Below are 26,564 nucleotides of genomic sequence, written 5' to 3'. Positions count from 1 at the left end.
GGCACTCAGCTTTCTTCACAGTCCAACTCTCACATCCATACATGACCCCTGGAAAAACCATAGCCTTAACTAGACGGACCTTTGTTGGCAAAGTAACGTCTCTGTTTTTCAATATGCTATCCAGGTTGGTCATAACTTTTCTTCCAAGGAGTAAGCATTTTTTAATATCATGGCTGCAGTCACCATCTGCAGTGATTTTGGAGCCCAGAAAAATAAAGTCTGACACTGTTTCCACTGTTTCCCCATCTATTTCCCATGAAGTGATGGGACCAGATGCCATGATCTTCATTTTCTGAATGTTGAGCTTTAAGCCAACTTTTTCACTCTCTTCTTTCACCTTCATCAGGAGGCTTTTTAGTTCCTCTTCACTTTCTGCCATAAGGGTGGTGTCATCTGCATATCTGAGGTTATTGATATTTCTCCTGGCAATCTTGATCCCAGCTTGTGCTTCTTCCAGCCCAGCGTTTCTCATGATGTACTCTGCATAGAAGTTAAATAAGCAGGGTGACAATATACAGCTTTGACGTACTACTTTTCCTATTTGGAACCAGTCCGTTGTTCCATGTCCAGTTCTAACTGTTGCTTTCTGACCTGCATACAAATTTCTCAAGAGGCAGGTCAGGTGGTCTGGTATTCCCATCTCTTGAAGAATTTTCCACAGTTTCTTGTGATCCACGCAGTCAAAGGCTTTGGCATAGTCAATAAAGCAGAAATAGATGTTTTTCTGGAACTCTCTTGCTTTTTTGATGATCCAGCGGATGTTGGCAATTTGGTCTCTGGTTCCTCCACCTTTTCTAAAGCCAGCTTGAACATCTGAAAGTTCACGGTTCACATATTTCTGAAGCCTGGCTTGGAGAATTTTGAGCATTACTTTACTAGCGTGTGAGATGAGTGCAATTGTGCAGTAGTTTGAGCATTCTTTGGCATTGCCTTTCTTTGGGATTGGAATGAAAACTGACTTTTTCTAGTCCTGTGGCCACTGCTGAGTTTTCCAAATTTGCTGACATATTGAGTGCAGCACTTTCACAGCATCATCTTTCAGGATTTGAAATAGCTCAACTGGAATTCCATCACCTCCACTAGCTTTGTTCATAGTGATGCTTTCTAAGGCCCACTTGACTTCACATTCCAGGATCTGGCTCTAGGTGAGTGATCACACCATTGTGATTATCTGGGTCATGAAGCTCTTTTTTGTACAGTTTTTCTGTGTATTCTTGCCACCTCTTCTTAATATCTTCTGCTTCTGTTAGGTCCATACCATTTCTGTCCTTTACTGAGCCCATCTTTGCATGAAATGTTCCCTTGGTATCTCTAATTTTCTTGAAGAGATCTCTAGTCTTTCCCATTTTGTTGTTTTCCTCTATTTCTTTGCATTGATCACTGAGGAAGACTTTCTTATCTCTCCTTGCTATTCTTTGGAACTCTGCATTCAGATGCTTATATCTTTCCTTTTCTCCTTTGTTTTCACTTCTCTTCTTTTCACAGCTATTTGTAAGGCCTCCCCAGACAGCCATTTTGCTTTTTTGCATTTCGTTTCCATGGGGATGGTCTTAATCCCTGTCTCCTGTACAATGTCACGAACCTCTGTCCATAGTGCATCAGGCACTGTGTCTATCAGATCTAGTCCCTTAAATCTATTTCTCACTTCCACTGTATAATCATAAGGGATTTGATTTAGGTCATACCTGAATGGTCTAGTGGTTTTCCCTACTTTCTTCCATTTCAGTCTGAATTTGGCAATAAGGAGTTCATGATCTGAGCCACAGTCAGCTCCCCAGTCTTGTTTTTGTTGACTGTATAGAGCTTCTCCATCTTTGGCTGCAAAGAATATAATCAGTCTGATTTCAGTGTTGACCATCTGGTGATGTCCATGTGTAGAGTTTTCTCTTGTGTTGTTGGAAGAGGGTGTTTGCTATGACCAGCGCATTTTCTTGGCAAAACTCTATTAACCTTTGCCTTGCTTCATTCTGTATTCCAAGGCCAAATTTGCCTGTTACTCCAGGTGTTTCTTGACATCCTACTTTTGCATTCCAGTCCCCCATAATGAAAAGGACATCTTTTTTGAGTGTTAGTTCTAAAAGGTCTTGTAGGTCTTCATAGAGCCGTTCAACTTCAGCTTCTTCAGCGTTACTAGTTGGGGCATAGACTTGAATTACTGTGATATTGAATGGTTTGCCTTAGAAACAAACAGAGATCATTCTGTCGTTTTTGAGATTGCATCCAAGTACTGCATTTTGAACTCTTCTGTTGACCATGATGGCTATTCCATTTCTTCTGAGGGATTCTTGCCCACAGTAGTAGATATACTGGTCATCTGAGTTAAATTCACCCATTCCAGTCCATTTTAGTTCGCTGATTCCTAGAATGTCGACGTTTACTCTTGCCATCTCTTGTTTGACCACTTCCAATTTGCCTTGATTCATGGACCTGACATTCCAGGTTCCTATGCAATATTGCTCTTTACAGCATCGGACCTTGCTTCTATCACCAGTCACATCCACAGCTGGGTATTGTTTTTGCTTTGGCTCCATCCCTTCATTCTTTCTGGAGTTATTTTTTCACTGATCTCCAGTAGCATATTGGGCACCTACTGACCTGTGGAGTTCCTCTTTCAGTATCCTATCATTTTGCCTTTTCATACTGTTCATGGGTTCTCAAGGTAAGAATACTAAAGTGGTTTGCCATTCCCTTCTCCACTGGACCACATTCTGTCAGACCTCTCCACCATGCTAATCCAAAGCACATTGTCATTAACTGATTCTGTCCCAAAGACTTTATTTTAATGATGAGTTTAGATGAGTTGTTGCCAGCTATTGACATTCTGTCACCCATCTGTAGAGATCTGTTGTTCCTGAACTGTGTTTCACTACATAGGCATTTTGGCAAAATTGGAGCTTGTACATTTTCAGAATGCTTTTCCACTCAAATCCATTCTGCCTGGAGGTGGCAGGCAATTATTCAGAAGATGCTGGCTTTGACCCTGTACCAGGGGCTGAGTAGGGCAGGAGAACTGTAGTGTACATGAGACTTGGAAGCACTTTACCCAAGCTATGTATTAATGAGGAGGACAGGACAAACCTGACTCAGGGAGCAATCATGAAAGCTTCTTCCATTGATTTTATAGCTACAGTGTTCAGTTCAGTAGCTCAGTCGTGTCTGACTCTTTGTGACCCCATGGACTGCAGCACTCCAGGCTTACCTGTACATCACCAACTCCTAGAGCTTGCTCAAACTCATGTCCATTGAGTTGGTGATGCCATCCAACCATCTCATCCTCTGTCATCCCCTTCTCCTCCCACCTTCAATCTTTTCCAGCATCAGGGTCTTTTCCAACGAGTCAGTCCTTCCCATCAGGTGGCAAAGGATTGGAGCTTCAGCTTCAGCATCAGTCCTTCCAATGAATATTCAGGACTGATTTCCTTTAGTATGGACTGGTTTGATCTCCTTGTAGTCCAAGGGACTCTCAAGAGTCTTCTCCAACACCACAGTTCAAAAGCATCAATTCTTCAGTGTTCAGCTTTATTTGTGGTTCAACTCTCACATCCATACATGACAAAAACCATAGCTTTGACTAGATGGGCCTTTGTTGGCAAAGTAATGTCTCTGTTTTTAAATATGCTGTCTAGGTTTGTCATAGCTTTTCTTCCAAGGAGCAAGTGTCTTTTAATTTCTTGGCTGCAGTCACCATCTGCAGTAATTTTGGAGCCCAAGAAAATAGTCTGTCAGTGTTTCCACTGTTTCCCCATCTATTTGCCATGAAGTGATGGGACTGGATGTCATGATCTTCATTTTTTGAATGTTGAGTTTTAAGCCAGCTTACGGGGAAAATGTTAAAATTGGGGGAGAAACTTCTGGAGTTCCACCCTTGCGATATACACTCATTTCTAGTTCACAGTTGCATCAGGTCTTGGAGGCTGCATTGGTAGCTTGCTCCATATCTAGCCTCAAAGGCCATACTTCTCTTTTAAATCCTTTAATGTATTATTCATAGAAACAATTATGGAATAAAAATGAATCTGAAAGTCCTCTTGAATGTGTGTGAGCTTACTGTTTGCTTTTCTGCCCCATGTGTTCATGTTCATTTCATCTTTACTTTTAGCTTCTAGCTGCCTCTTTTGAAAGACTGTCTTCAGGCCTTCATCCTAACAGTATTTTAAACTAGAAGATTCTTTGCTTTGTTTCTTTCCTTCATTTTTTCCCAAGCCGTTTACTATTACTGTACATGATTCCATCAGTTAAGATCACTTAACTCACCGCATTTCTGTTGATGGGCTAAAAATTATGAATGTACAAATATGGACATCTTAACATCCAAGTATATATATTTCCCTTGAAAATCACCCAGGAAGCAAGGAGCTAGTGATTAAATTGATATATAGCTATGATAAAGAACAGAACCAAGAGGACAGAGAAAGAGAGGTCATATCATATCTTAATGAATATCTCCCCAGCCGAATATCTTTCTCAGCGTAATGAAAAGATTACCACATCCTCAGAAACATATTGCTCATTTTGAAGAGTACAAAACACTGTACTTGAGCAGTGAAGTTGCATAGTTTCCTGAAGTTCAAATGCTGGGACCTGATCTAGATGAATGTGCTCCAACAAACAGCTTCCTTAAGAAAAAATGAGCATGCGTCTATGTGTTAGTCTAGTCTAAAACAAACACACAAACACGTACACGATCTTTTGGCAGAGATTTCCAAGATTTCACTGATAAACCAGATACTTAAATTTCATATGAACAGTGAGCCCCAGACTATTCAGAAAGGCTCCAGTTGTTATGTAAGTGGAAGTGGATCACTAAGTGTGAATATAATGTATATGGTTTAAAACAACAGATAGCTTAGACTGAGCTTGAAATCACTGGAGTATATCACTCATTCTGCTTCTCACTTGCTGTATGACCTTCTCCTTTTTGACACTATCAAATGGGGAGTTTGCACTAGAAGCTCCCCAGGGTCATTGCTGTCTCTCTGCTACTATATAGTAAAGGTACTTTTGTTAATAATACTTTCAACTTTAGTTTGTATAAAAAAGAGAGAAGTGGTTAAACAGCCCCCAGTTGTCCTTTCCTTTCTCTAAACCTAGTCTGCATGTGGAAGATCTGTAGAAAAATGGCCCCATCAGTGGAGGGTAGTTCTCTTACAGCCTTCCCACTTTTCTGAACCAGCATGCTACCAACACCTCTGAAATGCACACACACACGTGTGTGTGTGCATGTGTTTGTATAGCAACAGCCTTCGACTGGTACACATTTTTCTTATGCTTGTGCTTTTACCACATCTATACCATATTTCTCTTCTGAGTTTTGATGTTGGATAGCATATGACACCCATAATCTCTGCTTGTTGTTACCTTCCAGCAATTTTTTTCAAGTACATGTTTCATGATAATTTTCTGTTAGGTATTCAATTTATTGAAACAATGTTAGAAATGATGTGAAATATATCAAAGTTTGTGTTCTACCTGTGTTTTCTGTTGTTTTATATATCTCTTTGTCACCAAATTGAGATGTCATCTTCTCCTTCCCTTTTGGAAATTCCTAGGAACCAGCAAATACTATAGAGACTGAACTTTCTGAATCATCAGATTCTATGGACTCCTTTAATGTAAATCCCGTTATGTCTGATGACTTCAACACAGTGTCCCCCTTGCCAAGCATACCTGCATCTTCTGGTGGGTACATTTTAACATTTGGATGGGGACTATCAAAAGAAAAATAGTGACCTACAGAGTAGTTACAGTTTTTCAAATGAAGATAGTGTTCTGTTTATAATGGTATGAAATCACAAAAGTGAATTGTAACTTTTTTCATCATCTGTAAGTTTTTGTGAATGATGATTTGAGAGCAGTGCAAATTAATATCTCAGCAATGATTCAAGTGTTTGGGAATGGTATTATTATCTCCAACTTATTTTTTAAGGTTTTTATTGAAATATGTGGAATCTAGATAAAAATGGACTCACAGACATAGAAAACAAAATTATGGTTATCAAAGGTGAAGCATGGGAAAGGGATAAATTGTGAGATTGGGACTGAGATATACACACTACTATTCATAAAAAAGATAACTAATAAGAACCTACTGTATAGAACAGAGGACTCTACTCAATACTCTGCAATAACCTATATGGGAAAAGAATATATAAACTGAATCATGTTGCTTTACACCTGAAACTAACCAACATTGTAAATCTCCCATTTAATTTTGATCTAAAGATTGGTGCTAGATCTCAGTCCTTGGAGGAGTAGCACCTTATCTTTTCAGACTTATGCAGCCTTTTTTGCTATGGTATATTAATTGCAGTCCAAAGAAATCTCTTTTTTTTAAAAAACTGTACTATAAGAAGAATTGTTACTAAAGAGTGAAGTGATAGTCTCTCAAAAACAGTGATATTTACTACAGAAGTTTAAATATTAAAAACATTTCATTAATATAATTGTATGAAAAATAGAATACAAAACAACAGTGAAGGCCAAATGCAAATCATGCCCTCCAATTAGCTGATCTTATCATTGATAACTTGTAGAATCCCCATAATAGAAGTAATGCCTATATTTTTGAAATATTCTAGTTAAAAATTCTTCCAGTATTGTTGTCAGTCTCAAAGCTTTGTTTAAAAAATCCTTCTAAGACAAAGACAAGTAGCATATATTAACACATATATATGGAATCTAAGAAGATAGTACCGATGATCCTATTTGCAGAGCAACAAAGGAGACACAGACATAAAGAACAGACTTTTGGACACAGTAGGGGAAGCAGTGTGGGATGATTTGAGAGAATACCATTGAAACATATACATATATATACGTACACTATATGTACACTAGATAGCCAGTGGGAATTTGCTGTATGACGCAGGGAACCCAAAGTCTCTGTGGTGCTCTGCGACAACCTAGAGACGTGGGATGGGGAGGGAGGTGGGAAGGGCATTTAAGAGGGAGGGGACATATGTATATGTATAGCCTATTCATGTTGATGGATGGCAAAAGCCATCACAATATTGTTAAGTAATTATCTTCTAATTAAAATTTCTTAAAAAAGAAGAAAAATCCTTTCTAACCAATTGTTTTTGGTGGAGCATGGGCAAAGTCCATGAACCCATGACTGTGATTTTGAAAATGTGTAAGACCAATTTAGTTTACACACTGTAAAATCCGCTCTTTGAGGTGTACAGTTCTTGACAAAGGCAAAGTCATACAGCTACCACCACAGTACAAACAGAACAGCTCTGCCACCTCTCAAATTCCTTTGTGCTGCGTCTTTGAACTCAAACTCTGTCCCCCATCCTCTGGCAACCATTGATCTCTACTCCATTGATCTCTGGTTTCCTTTTACCAGAATGTCATGTAAATGGAATCATACAATGTCTAGCCTTTTTGGCCTGTCTCTGTTAACAAAATGCATTTAAGATTCAAATGTGTGAATCAGTGGTTCATTCCTTTTTTCTTGCTGAGTAGTACTTCATTTTATGAATGTACCACGGTGTTTTTTTTTTTTTTTTAATTCATTCATCTGAAGAAGAACATCTGGATTGGTTCCAAGTTTTTGGTGATTATAAATAGAGCTAGTAAAACATTTGCATAGAGGTTTTTTGTGTGCCTATACACTTTTAAAGCATTTGGGTAAATTCTTGGGAGTGGGACTAGTGGGTCCTGTGGGAAGTGTGTGTGAAGAGAACTGCCAAACTCTGTACTGAAATGATTCTATCATTTTGCATTATTCAAATAATGTTCTGGGGGCTGCTGAAGGAGAGTCATGTCACACCACCTCCAAGAGCACTTCAGGCAGATCCAAGATCCTGTCTGCTTGGGAACCTAGTTTTTCAGAAGTGCATTATGACTAGGTTTGATTTGATTAGTTGAAACATACCAAATTCAAGTAGCAGAGCCAAAAGAACTTTTATAATGAAAAGACACAATGTGAATGGGTTGGGTGCCTGCTTATGCTTGGGTGTATGGACTTCAAATGTGAACAGATTTTTAAATAATGTTCTGAATTACTCCTGGTACCTGGTGCATCTAATCCATAACATGGAGTAAAAGTGTACCTTCCTGTTTCTATAATATATAACAAGAAATAAACAGAGAAATCTGTGTAATCTGTTTGGGGATGTTAGTAATTTAGCCTTTTTCGTTATGAATTCCAATTTTTTCTTCCTCAGAAATGTACTCGAGGCAGAGCTTTGAATCAGAACCTGGGATGGGACATGTGACTCATGTGTATGAGTTGAAGCATGTACACAAGGTGAGTGTTATGGATCATACAGAAGAGTCAGACAAGGATGTCCATGAGAACCAGGAAGATCAAGAATATGAAGAGAACCATGAGGAAGTCCAAAAGGACTGGAAGGATCAAGAAAACAAGAAGGACCAGGAAGACGAGGAGGGCCAGAAAGAACAAGAGTATCAGGTAGGCTGGGTGGGCCAGGTGGACCAGAAGGGCCTGGGGGACCAGTAGTAACAGCAGTATGAGCAGTACCAGCAGACCCAGGAAGACCAGGTGAACCAAGTGGAGCAAGAGACTGGTCCTCCAGTTTGGCTGCTGATATCAGAGATCGGGTGCTCTGGGAGTCTTGCTCCACATATCTATCTGTACCACTATCCCTAAAAAGCCCCAAATTTCCACTCTTGTGCTCAATTTCACTTTGCAGAAAGAACACTCTTTGTTTATTTTAAAACTGTATCATCATTTCTGTTGTACTGGATTTTCTGATGCTGCTGAGAATCCAATGGGCCCTAGCCAACAGGGAGATTGGAGGTTCTTTAAGTAAGATGAAGTACTGTTCTCCTCTTAACTTGAAATATCCAAAGACACTCTGTACTTGAGAGAAAGTTTGAGTCAAATAGGAAGTTTGACTACTAACAAAAGGCACTGTTTTTAAGCGCTCTGCTCGTTATCTGTGAGGAGATGCTAACTGTCCCATGGGAGGATGGTTTTCCTGCCTACCCATACCAACACTTCCACACCACAAGCTAGGTCTCCCCAATGGGTTGTCAGAATGTTAGATATATCCCACTTTCAACTGTCAGCACCAATGTATGGTTCAAGGCCAAATCAAAGCAGTTGGATTCATGACTCTTGTTGTTCTATGTCCAAATTTATCTACATAATCACAGGTTTGGGTGATTATCTTTATATTAGAAAGGATTATTGTCATCAGGATTGGCAGCCAAGATAATGAGTTTATGGTCTGTTATGTGGAATTGTATGCAATAACTACCAAGCGTTAGGTGAGTCTCTTCATTAGATGGCATCCTCTTCTAATGAGAAGAAGCGAGGGCTAGAAAACAACTGTGTTTTGGCCCCAGCACTGTGACCTTGGCACACCCCTGAGCCTCAGTTTCTTCACCTGAAGTGGTCTTCTTGCCTTGCAGGGATTTTTAGACTGCTCTGAAAGTTCTTTCAGCTATTTAAAAGAAAATTTGTGAAGAAATACATTTGTCTTTGTTTATGTCCCTATCAGGCTAGAAAGTTGTGCTTCCCCTTTCACTGATGATGGCTTTCTCTTCTTCTTTGAGTTAATTTCTTTTTAAGCTTTAAATATACCTTTTGTTTAAAATGGTCAAAATAATCAGCAATGTGTATAGCCTGGCTCTTCCTGTGATAATGTAATAGGCTTGTTTCTGGGTGCCATGGACTGACAGACTGGAGTATACCCAGAAGACAGAGAAAAGCTGGAGAAGGGAAATTTTAGAAGATTTTTTCCTTGTGACAAGAACTCTTAGGATTTGATCTCTTAACAACTTTTATGTATAATATACAATAGTGTTAGTTATATTTTTGTCACGTTGTATGTTACATCTCTGTAACTTATTTATCTTTAACTTGGAGTTTGTATCTTTTGACTGCCTTCATCCATTTCCCCACCACCCCCACTCACCTGTGCTAACCACAAATCTGATCTCTTTGTCTATGAGTTTATTTTTGCAGTGTAATTGACCTAGAACACTATGTTAGTTCCTGGTATACAACACAGTGGTCTGATATTTTTATACATTTTTAAATGATCACCACAATACGTCGTTACCATCTGTCACCATACACATACATAATTATTGACTATGTTCCCCATACTGTACTTTTCACATCTGTGACTCATTTAATTTGTAGCTGAAAGTTTGTACTTCTTAATCTCTTCATCTTTTCCTCTAATATCTCACTCTTGTCCCCTCTGGCAACCACCTGTTTGTTCTCTGTATCTATGACTCTGATTCTGATTTGTCTTACTTGTTCATTTGCTTTGCTTTTTTACTTTCCATATTTTAGTGAAATCAATGTGTTTGTCTCTCTCTTTCTGACTTAATTTAGCATTATACACTATTGGTCCACCCATGTTGCTGCAAATGACAAAGATTCATTCCTTTTAATGACTGAACATATATATTCCATATAACATATAATATTCCAATTATATGTTTGGGCTGTGCTCAGTTGCTCAATCATGTCTGACTCTTTGTGACCCCAAGGACTGTAGCCTACAAGGCTCCTCTGTCTATGGAGTTTTCCAGGCAAGAATACTGTAGTGGATTGCCGTTTCCTTCTCCAGGAGATCTTCCCAACCCAGGAGTTGAACCTGCATCTCTTGTATCTCCTGCATTGGCGCACGGGTCCTTTACCATTGTGCTACCTGGGAATCTCAAATGTATGTATGCTCCATCTTTATTCATTCATCTTTTGATGGACATTTACATTGCTTCCATATCTTGGCTATTGTAAATAGTGCTGCAGTGAACATCAGATCAGATCAGATCAAATCAGTCGCTCAGTCGTGTCCGACTCTTTGCGACCCCATGAATCCCAGCATGCCAGGCCTCCCTGTCCATCACCAACTCCCGGAGTTCACTCAGACTCACGTCCATCGAGTCAGCGATGCCATCCAGCCATCTCATCCTCTGTCGTCCCCTTCTCCTCCTGCCCCCAATCCCTCCCAGCATCAGGGTCTTTTCCAATGAGTCAACTCTTCGCATGAGGTGGCCAAAGTACTGGAGTTTCAGCTTTAGCATCATTCCTTCCAAAGAAATCCCAGGGCTGATCTCCTTCAGAATGGACTGGTTGGATCTCCTTGCAGTCCAGGGGACTCTCAAGAGTCTTCTCCAACACCCTTCTCTAATTAGTGTGTTTCTTTTCTTCAGATAAATACCCAGGAGTGGAATTTCTGGATCTTATGCTGGTTTCATTTTTCATTTTTTGAGGAATCTCCATACTGTTTTCCCATAGGGACTATACCAATTTACATTCCCACCAACAATGCAGGAGAGTTCCCTTTTCTCCATATCTCCACCAACACTTTGATTATTTGTTGTCTTTTTGATAATAGCCATTCTCACAGGTGTGAGATAACATCTCGTTGTGGTTTTGATTTACGTTTCCCTGATAATTAGTGATGTTGACCATCTTTTCATGTGCCTCTTGGTAATATGTATGTCTTCTTTGGAAAAAAAATATCTGTTCGGATCCCCTGCCCATTTGGGGACTGTTTATTTGTTTGTTGATGTTGAATTGTATCAGTTCTTTGTGTATTTTGGATATTAACCACTTATCAGATATTTCTTTTGCAAATATATTCTCCCATTTTGTAGGCAGCCTTTTCATTTTGTTGATAGTTTCCTTTGCTGTCCAGAGGCTTTTTAGTTTGACATAGTCCCATTTGTTTAGTTTTGCTTTTGTTTCCCTTGCCTGGGGAGACATATCAAAAAATATTACTAAGACTGATATCAAAGAGCATACTGCCTATGTTTTCTTCTAGAAGTTTTATGGCTTCAGGGCTTACATTTAACTCTTTAATCCATTTTGAATTTATTTTTATGTATGTTGTGAGATTCTTTGGCATGTAGCTGTACAGTTTTCCCAACAACACTTATTGAAGAGGCTGTTTTCTCTCTGTTGTATATTCTTGCCACCTTTGTTGTAAATTAATTACCCATATAAGTGTGGGTGCATTTCAGGGTTCTCTCTTCTGTTCCATTGACCTATATGTCTGCTTTTGTTCCAGTACCATTCTGTTTTGATTACAGTAGCTTTGTAGTATAGTCTGAAGTCAGCGAGCATGATACCTCCAGCTTTGTTCTTCCTTCTCAAGATTGTCTTAGTTATTCAGTGTCTTTTGTGTTTCCATACACAATTTGAGAGTTATTTGTTCTACTTCTGTGAAAAACACCATTGGTATTTTGATAGGGATTCCTTTGAATCTGTACATTGCCTCTGGTAGTATGGTCATTTTGACATTATTTCTATCTATGAATACAGTATAACTTTCCATCTGTTCATGTCATCTTTAGTTTATTTCACCACTGTCTTACAGTTTTCAGAGTACAGGTCTTTAAACTCCCTAGGTAGGTTTATTCCTAAGGATTTTATTGCTTTTGATGTAATTATAAATGGGATTATTTTATTGATTTATCTTTCTGATAGTTTGTCGATAATGTATACAAATGCAACAGATTTCCATATATTAATGTATCCTCAACTTTACCAAATTCATTTATAAATTCTAGTAGTTTTTTGGTGATGTCTTTAGACGAGATCCTGACAGGGCCGTCTGTGGGGCTACTGTGGTCCTGGAGCTGGTATCTTCCTACCAGTGGATTGGCCTGGGACCCAGGGTGTCTTGGGGACAGTGACAGCTCCTGCTGAATGGAGCTGGGACCTGATATTTCTGGCTGCAGAGCCCTCAGGGTCCCAGAGCTGATGTTGCCCAGCTAGTGAGCAGGGTGGGGACCCAGGAGGTACCAGGAGTAGTGGCAGTTCACTGGTGGGCAAGTCTGTGTCCTGAGCCCTCTGGTGGATTGGGTCAGGTCCAGAGTTAGCTGAAAGCTCAGGTGGTCCTGAGGCAGCCAGCCTGTTGGTGGGTGGGCCTGTATCCTTGTATGGCTATTTTCTTGGCCAGAGGCATCTTAGAACTGGCACCTATAGACTGTTGGGCCAGGGCAGGGCTGGGTCCCAGGGCTAATAAGCTTGAGAGAGGATCCCACAATGGCCCTTGCCAACACCAGTGTCCACATAGGAGAATGAACTCCAAAAATGGCTACTGTCAGTGTCTATGTCCCCGAGGGGAGCCACAGTTGCCTTCTGCCTCTTGGGAGGCTGTCCACAATCAGCAGGTGAGTCTGACCCAGCCTCCTATCCAGTTACTGCTTCTGTCCTGGATCCAGGAGTATGTTAGACTTTGTGTGCATCCTGTAAGAGTGAAATCTCTATTTCCTATGCCCCTTGGCTCTCCTGAAGGTAAGTCCCACTGGCTTTCAAAGCCAAATGATCTGGGAACTCAGCTTCCTGGGCAGGACCCTCAGCCTGGCAAGTCTGAAATGGGGCTCAGACCTCTCACACCCCAGGGAGAACCTCTGCAATTGTAATTGTCCTCATGTCTGTGGGTCACCTACCCTAGGGTATGTGACTGAACTGTCATGCAACTCCACTCTTGCTACCCATCTCTTCATGGTTCCTTCTCTGTAGAGAAGATCTGTAGTTGTAGAAGATCTTTTGTTCTGGTCTTCAGATCTTTCTCATCAATAGTTGCTCGGTAGATAGAATTTTGGTGCGCCCATGGGAGCAGATGAGCTCAGGGTCTTCCTACTCTTCCATCTTGGGCACTCCCCTGACTCTTCCTGTCTGTCTCCTGTCTCTGATCTGTTTCAGGTCCCAGTTATCTCTATCTTAAATTAACTCCATTGCCTCCTCACTAGGTTTTTTTCTGACTCCAGACTTACTTTGTCCTGTCAGTTCATCTTCCACACTGCTGCCCAAAGGCATGTTCTACAACACTGATCTGAGCATGTCACTTCCCCAATCAAATCTGTGCTTTAGAACATGCCTCCTGGCAGCAGTGTTTAAGTTCCCTGGCCACCTAAATGTGTATGGTCTGCACAAGGCTCTTTTCCCAGCTTCCCTTTCAAGTGTGACTTGCCTCATCCCTTTCCTGCCAGTGCAAAGCATTAGTTTGTCCTGCAACACAGTTTCTAATTTTATTAACCTATACATTTGTTTGGGCTTCCCTGGTAGCTCAGTTGGTAAAGAATCTGCCTGTAATGTAGGTTCCATTCCTGGGTTGGGGAAAGCCCCTGAAGAAGGGATAGGCTGCCCACTTCAGTATTCTTGGGTTTCCCTGGTGGCTCAGGAAGTAAAGAATCCGCCTGCAATGTGGGAGACCTGGGTTTGATCCCTGGGTTGGAAAGATTCTTTGGAGGAGGGCATAGCAACCCACTCCAGTATTCTTGCCTGGAGACTCCCCATGGACAGAAGAGCCTGATGGGCTCCAGTCTGTGGGGTCACAAAGAGTCAGACACAACTGAGTGACTAAGCACACACATACATCTGTTTATCAGCAGATCTGAGGCTGATACTCAAGTTAAAATTAGATTTCTAGGGCTAAGGGGAGAGTGTTCCACACAAGTTGTATGTGGACACCATAGTTGTGTGAAAGTCAGATCTGTGGATTCTGATGGTGCTTAGACGAGTGCTTGGATGAAAGGAAGTGCCAATTGAGCCTCTTTCTTCTTTCTGCATCACTAGCAGGAGCTTTGATGGATGTTTCCACATGTCTCATTTGTGATCTGACCTGCTACACTCTGACTCTTCCACTAAGGACTGTGGGAAGGTTATTTCATGTCTCTGAGTCAATGTTTGGGGAAAAATAGACTAAACATTCCCCGTAATCTTTTCTGATGATAGGATTTTTGGATTCCCTAACATTTCTTCACACTTTCTAGTAGTGAATGAAATCAGGGTTGGGGTGTTGTTGTTCACATTCTCAGTATGCCAAAGCTTGGGAATGAAACAATGTGGTAGAATTTGGAGAAGCTGGTGGCCCCATATATAAACCATAGTGATGTCTCCCCACAGCCCCTACAGCTGTCACCACACATCACATCATACCTCAAGAGTCAGGAGGAAATGATGAAGAAATTCCAGGAGCAGCTGAATGAGAAAATACAACTACTGAACACTGAACTAAAAAAACAGAGGAGCTCCCTGGAAACTTTGAAGGAGCAGCTCCAAGAGAGGAATAATTCCAAGCCACAGGTCAGAGACCAGTTCCATGCCAGTGGCAAAAGGGAGACGAGTAAGGGACCTGGACAGCCTCCAAGGGGTTAGTCGATAGGGCCTGCTAGTCGTGAGGGCAACTGCCTCCAGGGAAGCATGGCACATCTGGAATGATCTTTTGCAGGGACTTAGGGCTTTGCTCCTTTTCTTTTAGTTGCAGGAGCTGAGATGGGCCAAGGCTCTCTGTGAGCTGGAAGTCTTGCTCCATGACCAGCATGTCTTCTGCCCTAAGGAAAGCTGTGGGCCCTGAGTAAGACCTTTGTGATACTGTGTCCTTACAGGCACTGCCATCCATCGTAGGCCGTGTTCTTAGTCCTGATTTGCTGGAGCTAGCACCAGAGAAACCACGCTCTGAGGCAATGAAGAGTCCCTTCTCCGATATTTCAGAGGCCACATCTGTCAGTGGTTCATGTTTACCAGGTTCTTCTCAGATCCATGAGGAGCTTCAGCAGACTTTTGACACATCTTCTCAGGTACAGCAGGCCGCTTTCATCGCTGTAGCCAAAGGCAGAGTTCATTCTTATGAAAGCGTGGGCTCCCCTGTTTCTCTGGTGGGAGTGGTGGTTTCCCGGTTGGGTACAGTTCGTTTGCCTGAGATAAAACGTCCAGGCCAGCTGTACCTGGGTGCACATGCACACATGGGTTCTGGACCACAGCTTCTCACAGCTGGGAGCAGAGTCACCAGACTGCCGGGGCACCCAGAGAGGAAGTGTTCCTGTTGTCTTCTGCCACAGAAGATGGAGAGTTTGTTCCATGTATGAGGCTCTGGCAGACACTGAGTTGCTCTTCTCTCTTTCCTGTGGATGCAGGTTCCCATTCAGGAAGAGGTGAACCAAGAGCAACAGCAGCAGCTGCAACAACAGCAGCAGCAGCAGGAACAGCAACAGCAGGAGCAGCAGCAACAGCAGCAGCAGCTGCAACAACAGCAGCAGCAGCTTCTGCCACTGCCTGAGCAGCCACAACAGTGTAATACCACCAGAGAAAACCAAGAAATGCAAGTATTCGTGCCAAACCAACTTAGCTGCTCTATGTTGTGCTACAATGATGGTTTCATGCCCCTACCCCTACCCCTACGACGACCACCACCACCACCACCCATGTTTATTCCTACCCAAATGGTGGCTGAACAGCAGCCTTCTGGCTACTATCATGCAGAAAATCTCAGTGCCTCTGGCTACTATCGTGCCGAAAGCCTCAATGCCCCTGGCTACTACCTTACTGAAAACTTCAATGCTTCTGGTTACTATCATGCAGAAAACTTCAATGGCCCAGAAAATGGTAGATTCAGGTAAGGAGGCCATGAGATGGTCATAAGGACTGAGGTCACTGCTTTCCTATGGTGGCTGGACATCATGTCCGAAACCATGGGCGACGTGCCCATGGGCACCCAAAGTCCCCTATCCCAAGCAACATGCTCCAATTCATCCTGTTCTGTGGCCTCACTGCCTCTGCTGGCATGATCCATAGCCAAGCATGCCTTGATGGAACAGAGTTGTCTCCGAAAATAAGAAGGCTAGATCAGGAAGTCTCCAAGCTAGGGAAGTAGCATGCCGATCTTGAAATTGCTTGACTTCTTCTAGCCAAGCCAAGTCTCACGGTACAGGGTGTCTATTGGGAAGTCTTGAGCGTCCCCAGCTGAGTGACTCCTGGCTCCTAACTTCCTGCTTCCATTTTCCTGGGATCTTGTGGTCACAGTAGAGCAGGTGAAGGGATCTCCATGGTACTGACAATCCATATGGCATTGGATACCTAAAGAGCCAAGAATATAGAAAGACAAAGTCCTGGGAGGCACTATGAGGACAGGAACAGTTTCTGCTCAGGGATAAAATCTTTGGTCTCAATGCCAGAAAAAGAAGCTTCTGCTCAGCAATGAAAGGTGGTGTAAGCACAGTCTTGGTGCCCAATATTTATTTTTGAATGAATGCCAGTCTCTGAGCAGCTCTCCTAAAGCTCTCCTGAGTTCCTTCTGGGTCTTCCTTTAGGAACAGTGACCCTGACATGTGGGATGGGTTAATGCCATGTTTCCCACTGGCCTAATTATCAGAATCAACCTGAGGAGGTTATTGAAAGTGCATATTCAGAGTCTGGGATGATGCTCAGAAATCTCTGTTTATCACACAACCCTCAAGTTTAGGGTGATAGAGGGAGCCCTGGACTTAGAGGAGAAAGCAGACTTGCAGCCTCTCTGGGTCTTGGGCTCCTTCGGTGATGAAGGGCAAGTCCCTGACTTCTGAGTCAGTGAAGTGACTTACACAGAGATCACCATATTGAAAGAAGCAGGACCATCCAAGTAATAGCAACAATACCACTTGATACAAATGACTAAATTTTCTCAGTGTTTCCATTTGCTTTACTTTGGAGAATTGAGTCTTATTCAGGCCAAAGTGAGAGTCCAAGCAAGTGACTCCTGATTCGGCCACCCAAACCAAAGGTTCTTTGAGTACCTCTTAATGAGCAAGATGATGTCTCTTGGGCCTCATTGTTAGACCCGTGTCTCTGTAACATGTTTCTTCCATTACAGATTATTTCCTGAAGATCACCATCAGCCCCACATGAATCTTTTTCCTGTGACCCACGGCCCAGGGTCCCATGACATTTATTCTACCAACCTCCCTCAGACTACTATCACTCACAACCCGCAGCTTGTAACACTGGAGACTCCACAGGACTACATCTGCCTCTGGCAACAGCCTCAAGACTCGCAAAGTCATCTTTACCAAGCAGTCCAAATGAGTAATTGGTCTCCCAATGAGCAGGCCACCCTGGGCCAAACCATCTGTACTCAGGTATAGCACTCCCTTCTTCTCTGCCCCCGACACAGGTTGGAGGTTCTGCACAGCACTACACCCCTTCTGCATAGGCTCTGTGTGTGAAACCCACACTTGAAAGCACAAGAAAATTTGAGGACAGGTACCCACATGGAGGTAGCAGTCATGGCTGAACAAAAGACTCTCTAGGCTTCCATGAAAAAGTGAGCTGTTCTCATAGATATTAAATGCAGTCCTACTTGGAAACTTATCAAAAATGTGTTCCCTGGGCAGAGTGAGTCTTGCCATATGCTGAACTCAGTGCCCTAGATGGGATACCTTTCTGAACTTCTGTATCTTTAGTTCTGCTACAAAATCCAAGGCTTGGTGTGAGTGTGTTTCCTTGTATTGAAAATAAACCAGGAGTCCTTCTGATGAGTGCTTGGCATCCAACCATGCAGTGCCCTGTATTTGGCAGGGCAAACCCCACCTTGGGGACCACCTGCAGTGCCCATGTTGCTAGGGCAGGGATGCGAGCTGATCGAGACCACAGTCACATAGCAGGTTTGGCTCCCAGATATACTCCCAGAAGTCCCCTTGGGGACCACAAACTCTCAATCTGACTAATGCCACAAACAAAGGATGTTTGGGTTCTGGCTTTAGAAATCTTAAAAGAACTTAGTTCAGTTCAGTTGCTCAGTCATGTCCGACTCTTTGTGACCCCATGAATCACAGCACACCAGGCCTTATTGTCCATCCCAACTCCCGGAGTTCACTCAAACTCATGTCCATCGAGTCGGTGATGCCATCCAGCCATCTCATCCTCTGTCATCCGCTTCTCCTCCTGCACCCAATCCCTCCCAGCATCAGAGTCTTTTCCAATGAGTCAACTCTTCGCATGAGGTGGCCAAAGTACTGGAGTTTCAGCTTTAGCATCATTCCTTCCAAAGAACACCCAGGACTGATCTCCTTCAGAATGGACTGGTTGGATCTCCTTGCAGTCCAACGGACTCTCAAGAGTCTTCTCCAACACCACAGTTCAAAAGCATCAATTCTTAGATGCTCAGCTTTCTTCACAGTCCAACTCTTATATCCATACATGACCACAGGAAAAACCATAGCCTTGACTAGATGGAACTTTGTTGGCAAAGTAATGTTTCTGCTTTTCAATATGCTATCTAGGTTGGTCATAACTTTCCTTCCAAGGAGTAAGCGTCTTTTAATTTCATGGCTGCAGTCACCATCTGCAGTGATTTTGGAGCCCAAAAAATTAAAGTCTGACACTGTTTCCACTGTTTCCCCATCTATTTGCCATGAAATGATGGGACTAGATGCCATGATCTTCGTTTTCTGAATGTTGAGCTTTAAGCCAACTTTTTCACTCTCCTCTTTCACTGTCATCAAGAGGCTTTTTAGTTCCTCTGCACGTTCTGCCATAAGGGTGGTGTCATCTGCATATCTGAGGTTATTGATATTTCTCCCAGCAATCTTCATTCCGGCTTGTGCTTCTTCCAGCCCAGCGTTTCTCATGATGTACTCTGCATAGAAGTTAAATAAGCAGGGTGACAATATACAGCCTTGACGTACTCCTTTTCCTATTTGGAACCAGTCTGTTGTTCCATGTCCAGTTCTAACTGTTGCTTCCTGACCTGCATATAGGTTTCTCAAGAGGCAGGTCAGGTGGTCTGGAATTCCCACCTCTTGAAGAATTTTCCACAGTTTCTTGTGATCCATGCAGTCAAAGGCTTTGGCATAGTCAATAAAGCAGAAATAGATGTTCTCCTGGAACTCTCTTGCTTTTTCGATGATCCAGTGGATGTTGGCAATTTGATCTCTGGTTCCTCTGCCTTTTCTAAAACCAGCTTGAATATCTGGAAGTTCACGGTTCACATATTACTGAAGCCTGCCTTGGACAATTTTGAGCACTACACTACTAGCGTTTGAGATGAGTGCAATTGTTTGGTAGTTTGAGCATTCTTTGGCATTACCTTTCTTGGGGATTGGAGTGAAAACTGACCTTTTCCAGTCCTGTGGCCACTGCTGAGTTTTCCAAATTTACTGGCATATTGAGTGCAGCACTTTCACAGCATCATCTTTCAGGATTTGAAATTGCTCAACTGGAATTCCATCACCTCCACTAGCTTTGTTCGTAGTGATGCTTTCTAAGGCCCACTTGCCTTCACATTCCAGGATGTCTGGCTCTAGGTGAGTGATCACACCATTGTGATTATCTGGGTCACGAAGCTCTTTTTTATACAGTTCTTCTGTGTATTCTTGCCACCTCTTCTTAATATCTTCTGCTTCTGTTAGGTCCATACCATGTCTGGCCTTTATCGAGCCCATCTTTGCATGAAATATTACCTTGGTATCTCTAATTTTCTTGAAGAGATCTCTAGTCTTTCCCATTCTATTGTTTTCCTCTATTTCTTTGCATTGATCACTGAGGAAGGCTTTCTTATCTCTCCTTGCTATTCTTTGGAACTCTGCATTCAGATGCTTATATCTTTCCTTTTCTCCTTTGCTTTTCGCTTCTCTTTTCACATCTATTTGTAAGGCCTCCCCAGACAGGCATTTTGCTTTTTTGCATTTCTTTCCCATGGGGATGGTCTTGATCCCTGTCTCCTCTACGGTGTCATGAACCTCCATTCATAGTTCATCAGGCACTCTGTCTATCAGATCTAGTCCCTTAAATCTATTTCTCACTTCCACTGTATAATCATAAGGGATTTGATTTAGGTCATACCTGAATGGTCTAGTGGTTTTCCCTACTTTCTTCAATTTCAGTCTGAATTTGGCAATAAGGAGTTCATTATATGAGCCAGCTCCTGGTCTTGTTTTTGCTGACTGTAATGAGCTTCTCCATCGTTGGCTGCAAAGAATATAATCAATCTGATTTTGGTGTTGACCATCTGGTGATGTCCATGTGTAGGGTTTAACCCCTTAAAAAAAAAAAAAAAACTAACCACAACAAAAATCCAGTAAACTGAGGAAGAATGAAGGAGTTTGGGTATTTTAAATGGTATGATTCATTTCACAAACACCCCTTGACCAGCTGGGCCACCAGCCCTCCAGAAAGGTGGCCCATTAAAGGGACAGCCTTCATGATGCCATCAGATGGTCAGTGTATGCTGTGGTTCATTTACAAAGCCAGACTCTGCTGAGACCTTCATGCATGTTCTCAAGCACTTACCCTGAGAGGCAGATGCCCAGTTAGTGGAGAAAAGAGGACCCAGGGATGTGACACAGGTGGGATAAGAACCAGGGGAGCAGCCAAGGGCAGGACCGTGTCAGATGCTCCCTGTCCACAAGACTGTGGGGGCTCCCACACTCTGCCCTGGCTCCTCTTCTCCATGCTCTGGAGCCTTGCTCTCCCAGCCCTGCTCCTTCTGTTTCCCTAGTCTTGTCCTCCACCCCCTTGAGTTCAACTCACTAAAATCTATCACCTTCAAAAACCAGCCCAAGGGGGTTGCTCTTTCTCCTGCACAAAGTGCCCCGCAGTCCACTCTTGGTGACACCATCTGTGTGTCTGTCCCTCCTCCCCTGTCCACAGGCCAGAATGGGTTGTTACCTCTCCATGTCACGTTGAGTGAGCCAGGTAGCTGCCACTGAGGCTCTGCATGGAAGTCATCTAGTCTGTGTAGAATGGTGAGACCTAAAGGTAGAGGCAGGGAGAGGCCAGAGAGATCTTCTAATTTCTTGGCTGGCCATGGCTTGTTGGAAGCTGGGTTGGGGGAAGCCAGACAGGGAATCCAGTAGCCTTAGGCATTCAGACAAGTTTTTGGAGAGCCCAGGCCTACTTCTGCTGCTCTTTAAGCTACTATGCTGTTGGGAGAGAGAAGCTGGGGAGGATCCCATTCTCCCAGCTTCAACTTCTACTGGCACCTTGCAGGCTTGTGCTTTCCAAAGACATCCTTCTCAGCAGCTTACTGGCTCAGACCAAAGGGATCCTCACACCACTGCAAAATGGGCCCAGGAACTCTAGAAAAGGACTCCATCTTGTCCCTTTTCTCTCAGCAGGTGGCACCCACTGAACAAGTCCAGCATTCTTCAGAACTGGGGACTGTCCAAGCCGGGAATAATGGGCCGAACGAGCTAAACTCCTGTATGTCATCACAGCAGTCCCACTTGAATCTGTAGAGCCACATTAGCTCTACTTTTCTCTCAGGCCTTGAGAGAAGGGGGATAAGACAGACCAACGAAGCTTGCATGGCCAGGGGACCTCCAGGTTCCCTGGACTGGGGGGTGGGGGGTGGGGGGTGAAGACATTTATTTCCTAATACTTTCTGTTTTAATTGTTAGTTCTTTAAAACCTGTGTCTTGGAAATTTTGCTGCCCAGTGTTGCACTTAACTATTCTACCATGGGCAGGCAGGCTGCAGTCTGCTCAGCTTAGAATACCCTTTTTCTGCCAAGAAATATTTTCCAGCACAGTTTGCAATCTAGTAAACAGCTGTTCCATCTCAAGCTGTGAGAATTTCGAGGCCTTGGCTTCAACCATCAAGGCCTGTGCCTCCTCCACAGTTGTACTGGGGAAACCCATGGGAAATAGCAATCCAATTGTGGGAAGCTGAAATAGGTCAACAAATTGTGCTAAAATCATCACAGTTCCACTGCTTAATAAAAACTATCTTTGACTACAACTCTCTGTGAACTTAGGATTGACTTTGGGAACCTAGAAATGGCTCCTGCCTTCCCAAGTGGCCGTGTGCCCAAGCCCTCTGGATAGCCGAGGCCCGACACAGTTGGCCTGGTGCTAACCTCTCTTTGTAGACTGTGGCTGTGCCTGGTATATCCCATCAGAGGTGAGCCTGGTTGCTCAAGGGCACAGTGCCCATCTGCTCTGCACTCAGGTTCCTTCTCTTCTTTCGGGCAAGTGTTCTCCCTGGAGGAAGAGTGATTTGCTCTTAGTGAAGCACCAAGGAGAGCATCTTCCCAGGTGTGTGCAGTGGGGAGGGGAAAAGGGGGTAGGGGGTGCTTGGATAACCCAACCTAAAGTCATCATGTACTTTGAATGTCAGTCTTAAAGTATTGAGCCATTGCTGGAATAAGGCAAAGGAAGCCCCCATCTCCAGTGGTAAGTTAAAGGGGCAGTGAGGCCACAGACCCATAGGAGAAGCTTGACATTTGCCAGGCAGCCAGATCTCTACCATGGTGCTATGGACTGAATGCCTGCCCCCCTTCGACTCATATGTTAAAGGTCTCTCACTAATGGGATGGTATTTGGAGGTGGGGCCTCTGTGAGATGATTAGCTGTAGATGAGGTCATAAGGCTGGGGTCCTCATAGTGGAATTAGTGCACCTAGAAGAAGAGACACAAAGGGCTTTCTCCCTCTCACATTGTGTGCACAAAGAGGCACTCACATCAGCTCACAACTAGTTGGCTACCTACAAGCCAATCGAAGAGGTCTCAGAATAAAACCTACATTGCTGTCACTTTGATCTTGATCTCCTTGACAGCCTCTAGATCTGTGAGAAATAAAAATCTGTTGAAACAACCACCCTCCCCAACTATAGTTCAGTTCAATTCAGTCACTCAGTCGTGTCTGACTCTGCGACCCCATGGACTGCAGCATGCAAGGCCTCCCTGTCCATCACCAACTCCTGGAGTATAGTATTTTCCCCTTTACACAGAAAAGAGAGCTGGTCACGCAGGTCCTAGAGCAGCACACACCCCAAGATAATGCAGCTGGGGCCTCATTCTGCTGTACAAGTCACTGAAGCCCTCTGGGCCTCTGTTTATCCATCAGAAAAAAAGGAGGGAGAAAGAGACAGTGCCTTTTAGCTAGATGATGCTTAATGGCATTGTAGAGCCTTCAAGAGGGGCACCACAAAAGTTGACTCAACCAGAGGCATCCAGTTGGGGTTATTATTTGAATTTGATGTTTAGGGTGTTTCTGGGCCAGGATTTGTCCCATCTGACCCAGATGACTCCGGCTTCACCACCCTCTGGATTTCAGACAAGAATCCTGAGCTGAGGTAGTCTGTGGTTCCCTCAGGCTCTACCTTGATCAACAGTTCGGCTCCAAGCTCAACCCCCAAGCCAGGTGGTCAGAGGGTCATAAGGGCCTGCTTTTTTCCAGGGATCCCCACAGCAGTAGCTGCAGTGTCACCCCATCTTAGGATGGGGAAAGTGGAGGGCACGGGACTAAAGCCCAGAACCAGTGCTCATGTGCTGGCTGGTTCAGCATGAGTTTGATTTGGATGTGACTAAAGGCAAAACACACTGAGCAAGCTCTCTTAGGCAGTTCTAGTCCCAGTTACTGCTCCAAGGCATTCTTGGCACTCTTGGCTGAGACCTTAGACTTGGCTGCCCGGGCAGACTGATGGCTTTAACTGGGATCTTTCTTCTCCCAGGCATGAGCCCTAATTCCCCCAGCTTCAGAGGGTCTCTTGATGATTGTAGCCCAAGAGAAAGCTGTCTGATGTCAGGTGCTGGGAGAGACAGGGTGACCAGACCAAGAGATGGCAGTGTCCACACGAGGGTCAGGGGTGGCTTTAGTACCAAAGGAATGAGACTTGCATGCACTCTGCATCACAAACTGAGGGGGCGGTTCTGTCCCAACCTTGCCCAGGGAAGCAGACTTGCGTCAAGAAGACTGATCATGGGCCAAACTTCCCAGGCCACAACTCCACCTGGAAATAGCTATGGCTGTCCCCACGATCTGTGCTAAACTGCCCCAGGAGGTGCTGGGGGCTCTGCAGCCCATGCCACAAATGGAAGCTACACCTGGAATGACACAAGACAAAGCTTTTCTGTCCATCCCCCTCCCTCCGGGCCCCACAGGCCACTCATACACGGTGCACAACACACTCAATCAGCTCGTCTTTCCTTCCAGACTCCTCTCTGAGGGAGACAAGAGGTTCTTCCAGCAGCCCAAGGGCAGGCGTGTGTCAGGGAAGGGCCTGGGAGGGAGACCCCATCCAAAGGCCAAGTGAGCCTTGCTCCCAGGATGCCCATGCCCAGCATGCTAGCTTCAGCCTCATGGCTTTCCTTACTGGGTAGTGCCCTGAGCACTGGGACCCATACACGACTCAATGGCTGGGCACATGATTTGGGACATGGGGGTAGCTTACCCCAAGTTTCCTGGCCTTGCTGCTTCTGCTGGACAGTTCTGACCTCACCACAGCTGCCCGGACCCCACCAGCTTTGATGTTGGGGTGGGGGTGGGGTAGAGCGGCCAGAGCACTGTGATCTTGTGGGCACAGGGCTCCTACAGCTGAAGGGGGCCCAGACATAGTTGATCCAGGACCCCAGACCCCGGCCTGCCTTCCTTCAACAGTACCACCAGCAGTCCCGAGATGTAAAGTATGCACCCCTAGTAAGGAGGTCAGCAAGAGTGGCCCCTGACCCAGACCACTGTTGCCTAACCACCCCAGAAGACCTTCTGGTGGCTGGGCAAGGATTTCTTTACTCCTCCAGCACAAAGTCAAATTGGCAGCTCCTGTACAGAAAAGTACTGGAGTTGCAGTTCTCTGTGGGTGGAGAGGGCAGAGGAAGTTGGAGGAACATGACACAGCAGCCCCTGTGTGGCAGACCCTTCCCAACACAGACACCATGATCCCCACCCCCGTCAGCTCATCCCCAGGTGGGCAGCACAGCCACCTCACTGACCAAGCCTCAGTCTGGATATAATAGGATATTCCAAGTGCAGATTTTACGAGCTGAATATTCATGTAATTTGTAGGTCAGCAAAAATTGATAACTGTTCCTATTCCCAAATGACTTTGATAATAAAGAAGGATGTGATGTCATGATGTGAAAGTTGCTCAGTCGTGTCTGATTCTTTGCGACTGTATGGACTATACAGTCCATGAAATTCTCCAGGCCAGAATACTGGAGTGGGTTGCCTTTCCCTTCTCTGGGGGGTCTTCTCAACCCAGGGATTGAACCCAGGTCTCCCACATTGCAGGCAGATTCTTTACCAGATGAGCCACAAGGGAAGCAATAAAAAAGGCATTATTAAAATGCCAGCCCTGCTCCATGATCTTCCTTATCTGCATCGGTGGGGCACCACCCGGCCAAGGCCCTGCATGGCATCTCAAGGGTTGCTGCTGAAGGCAGTGAAAGTGAAGGAAGCCTCTGAACGTTCTGGGATGTGAGTGTTGTTCACTTCTGCCAAAATCCCTGGGAGAAATGTCGGGCAGGAGAGAAGGGGCCAGGGTGGGCTTGGGGGGCTTAGGGCTGCCGCAAATTCCATCCCCATCTCTCAAAACAGGCCCCAACGACCATAACAAAGACTCCAGTTTATTGCCATGACTCAAGTAAATGTTCCACAGGGCATAGAAAAGCACTGTGCTGTTTTTCTGTTTTCATGGCTAAGCAAGACGATGTGGAATGGCTTCCACTGCTTATCAAATAAAACCAAGATCTTAGTCTGGCCTGGTGGCCTGGCCTCACCCTTCCTCCCCAACTGCATAGCCCTCCACCCTTCATACACTCTGCCCCAGCCTTGTGGAACCATTGGGTTGGGCACGAGTCCTGGTTCTCCTACCCTCATGGATTTGTCCCTCTTCTCCACACCCTGAACATCCTTCCATCTCACCTCTGGATTTCTGATTCTCACCCATGAAGCAGAGCCCAGCTGGAAGGCTCTCTGCTCACCTTTCTTCTGCCTCACCTGGGCCTCACCAAAGCCCATGTGTCTCTGCTCGGCCCCTGCTGCACACATGCCATTGCCTCCTCTAGACTGAGATTCAGGGGAAGGCGTTGGGGCCACCAGAACCTTCTTTGTACAAATGTCCCCATGAACGTCCTCCACCAAGGGCCGT

The 26,564-nt window shown here is 44.3% G+C and overlaps 1 protein-coding gene across 8 annotated transcripts in view; it reads left to right on the top strand.

Annotated features, from left to right (window-relative positions):
* Positions 1-22,435, top strand: part of PASD1 (PAS domain containing repressor 1) — a 105,300-nt gene extending 82,865 nt beyond the window's left edge. For 2 of the 8 annotated variants that reach the window (XM_086385981.1, XM_086385980.1), the window contains exons 11-17: positions 5,550-5,679; positions 8,172-8,419; positions 14,849-15,028; positions 15,331-15,522; positions 15,859-16,043; positions 17,571-17,835; positions 21,814-22,435. In XM_086385981.1, coding sequence (XP_086242107.1) covers positions 5,550-5,679; positions 8,172-8,419; positions 14,849-15,028; positions 15,331-15,522; positions 15,859-16,043; positions 17,571-17,835; positions 21,814-21,933 — 1,320 coding nt within the window. In that variant the 3' untranslated portion in view covers positions 21,934-22,435. Of the gene's footprint in view, positions 1-5,549; positions 5,680-8,171; positions 8,420-14,848; positions 15,029-15,330; positions 15,523-15,858; positions 16,044-17,570; positions 17,836-21,810 lie in introns of all 8 variants that reach the window. The other 6 variants (XM_086385979.1, XM_086385978.1, XM_086385985.1 and 3 more) reach the window with 3 other exon arrangements.
* Positions 22,436-26,564: the final 4,129 nt, after the last annotated feature.

The sequence above is a fragment of the Bos grunniens genome, chromosome X (assembly GCF_055505025.1).
Source record: "Bos grunniens cultivar Pamir isolate PY7600 chromosome X, Bosgru_T2T1.0, whole genome shotgun sequence".
NCBI lineage: Eukaryota > Metazoa > Chordata > Mammalia > Artiodactyla > Bovidae > Bos > Bos grunniens.
Note: the sequence above shows the minus strand (reverse complement) of the source record. Positions and strands in the feature narration are given on the sequence as shown.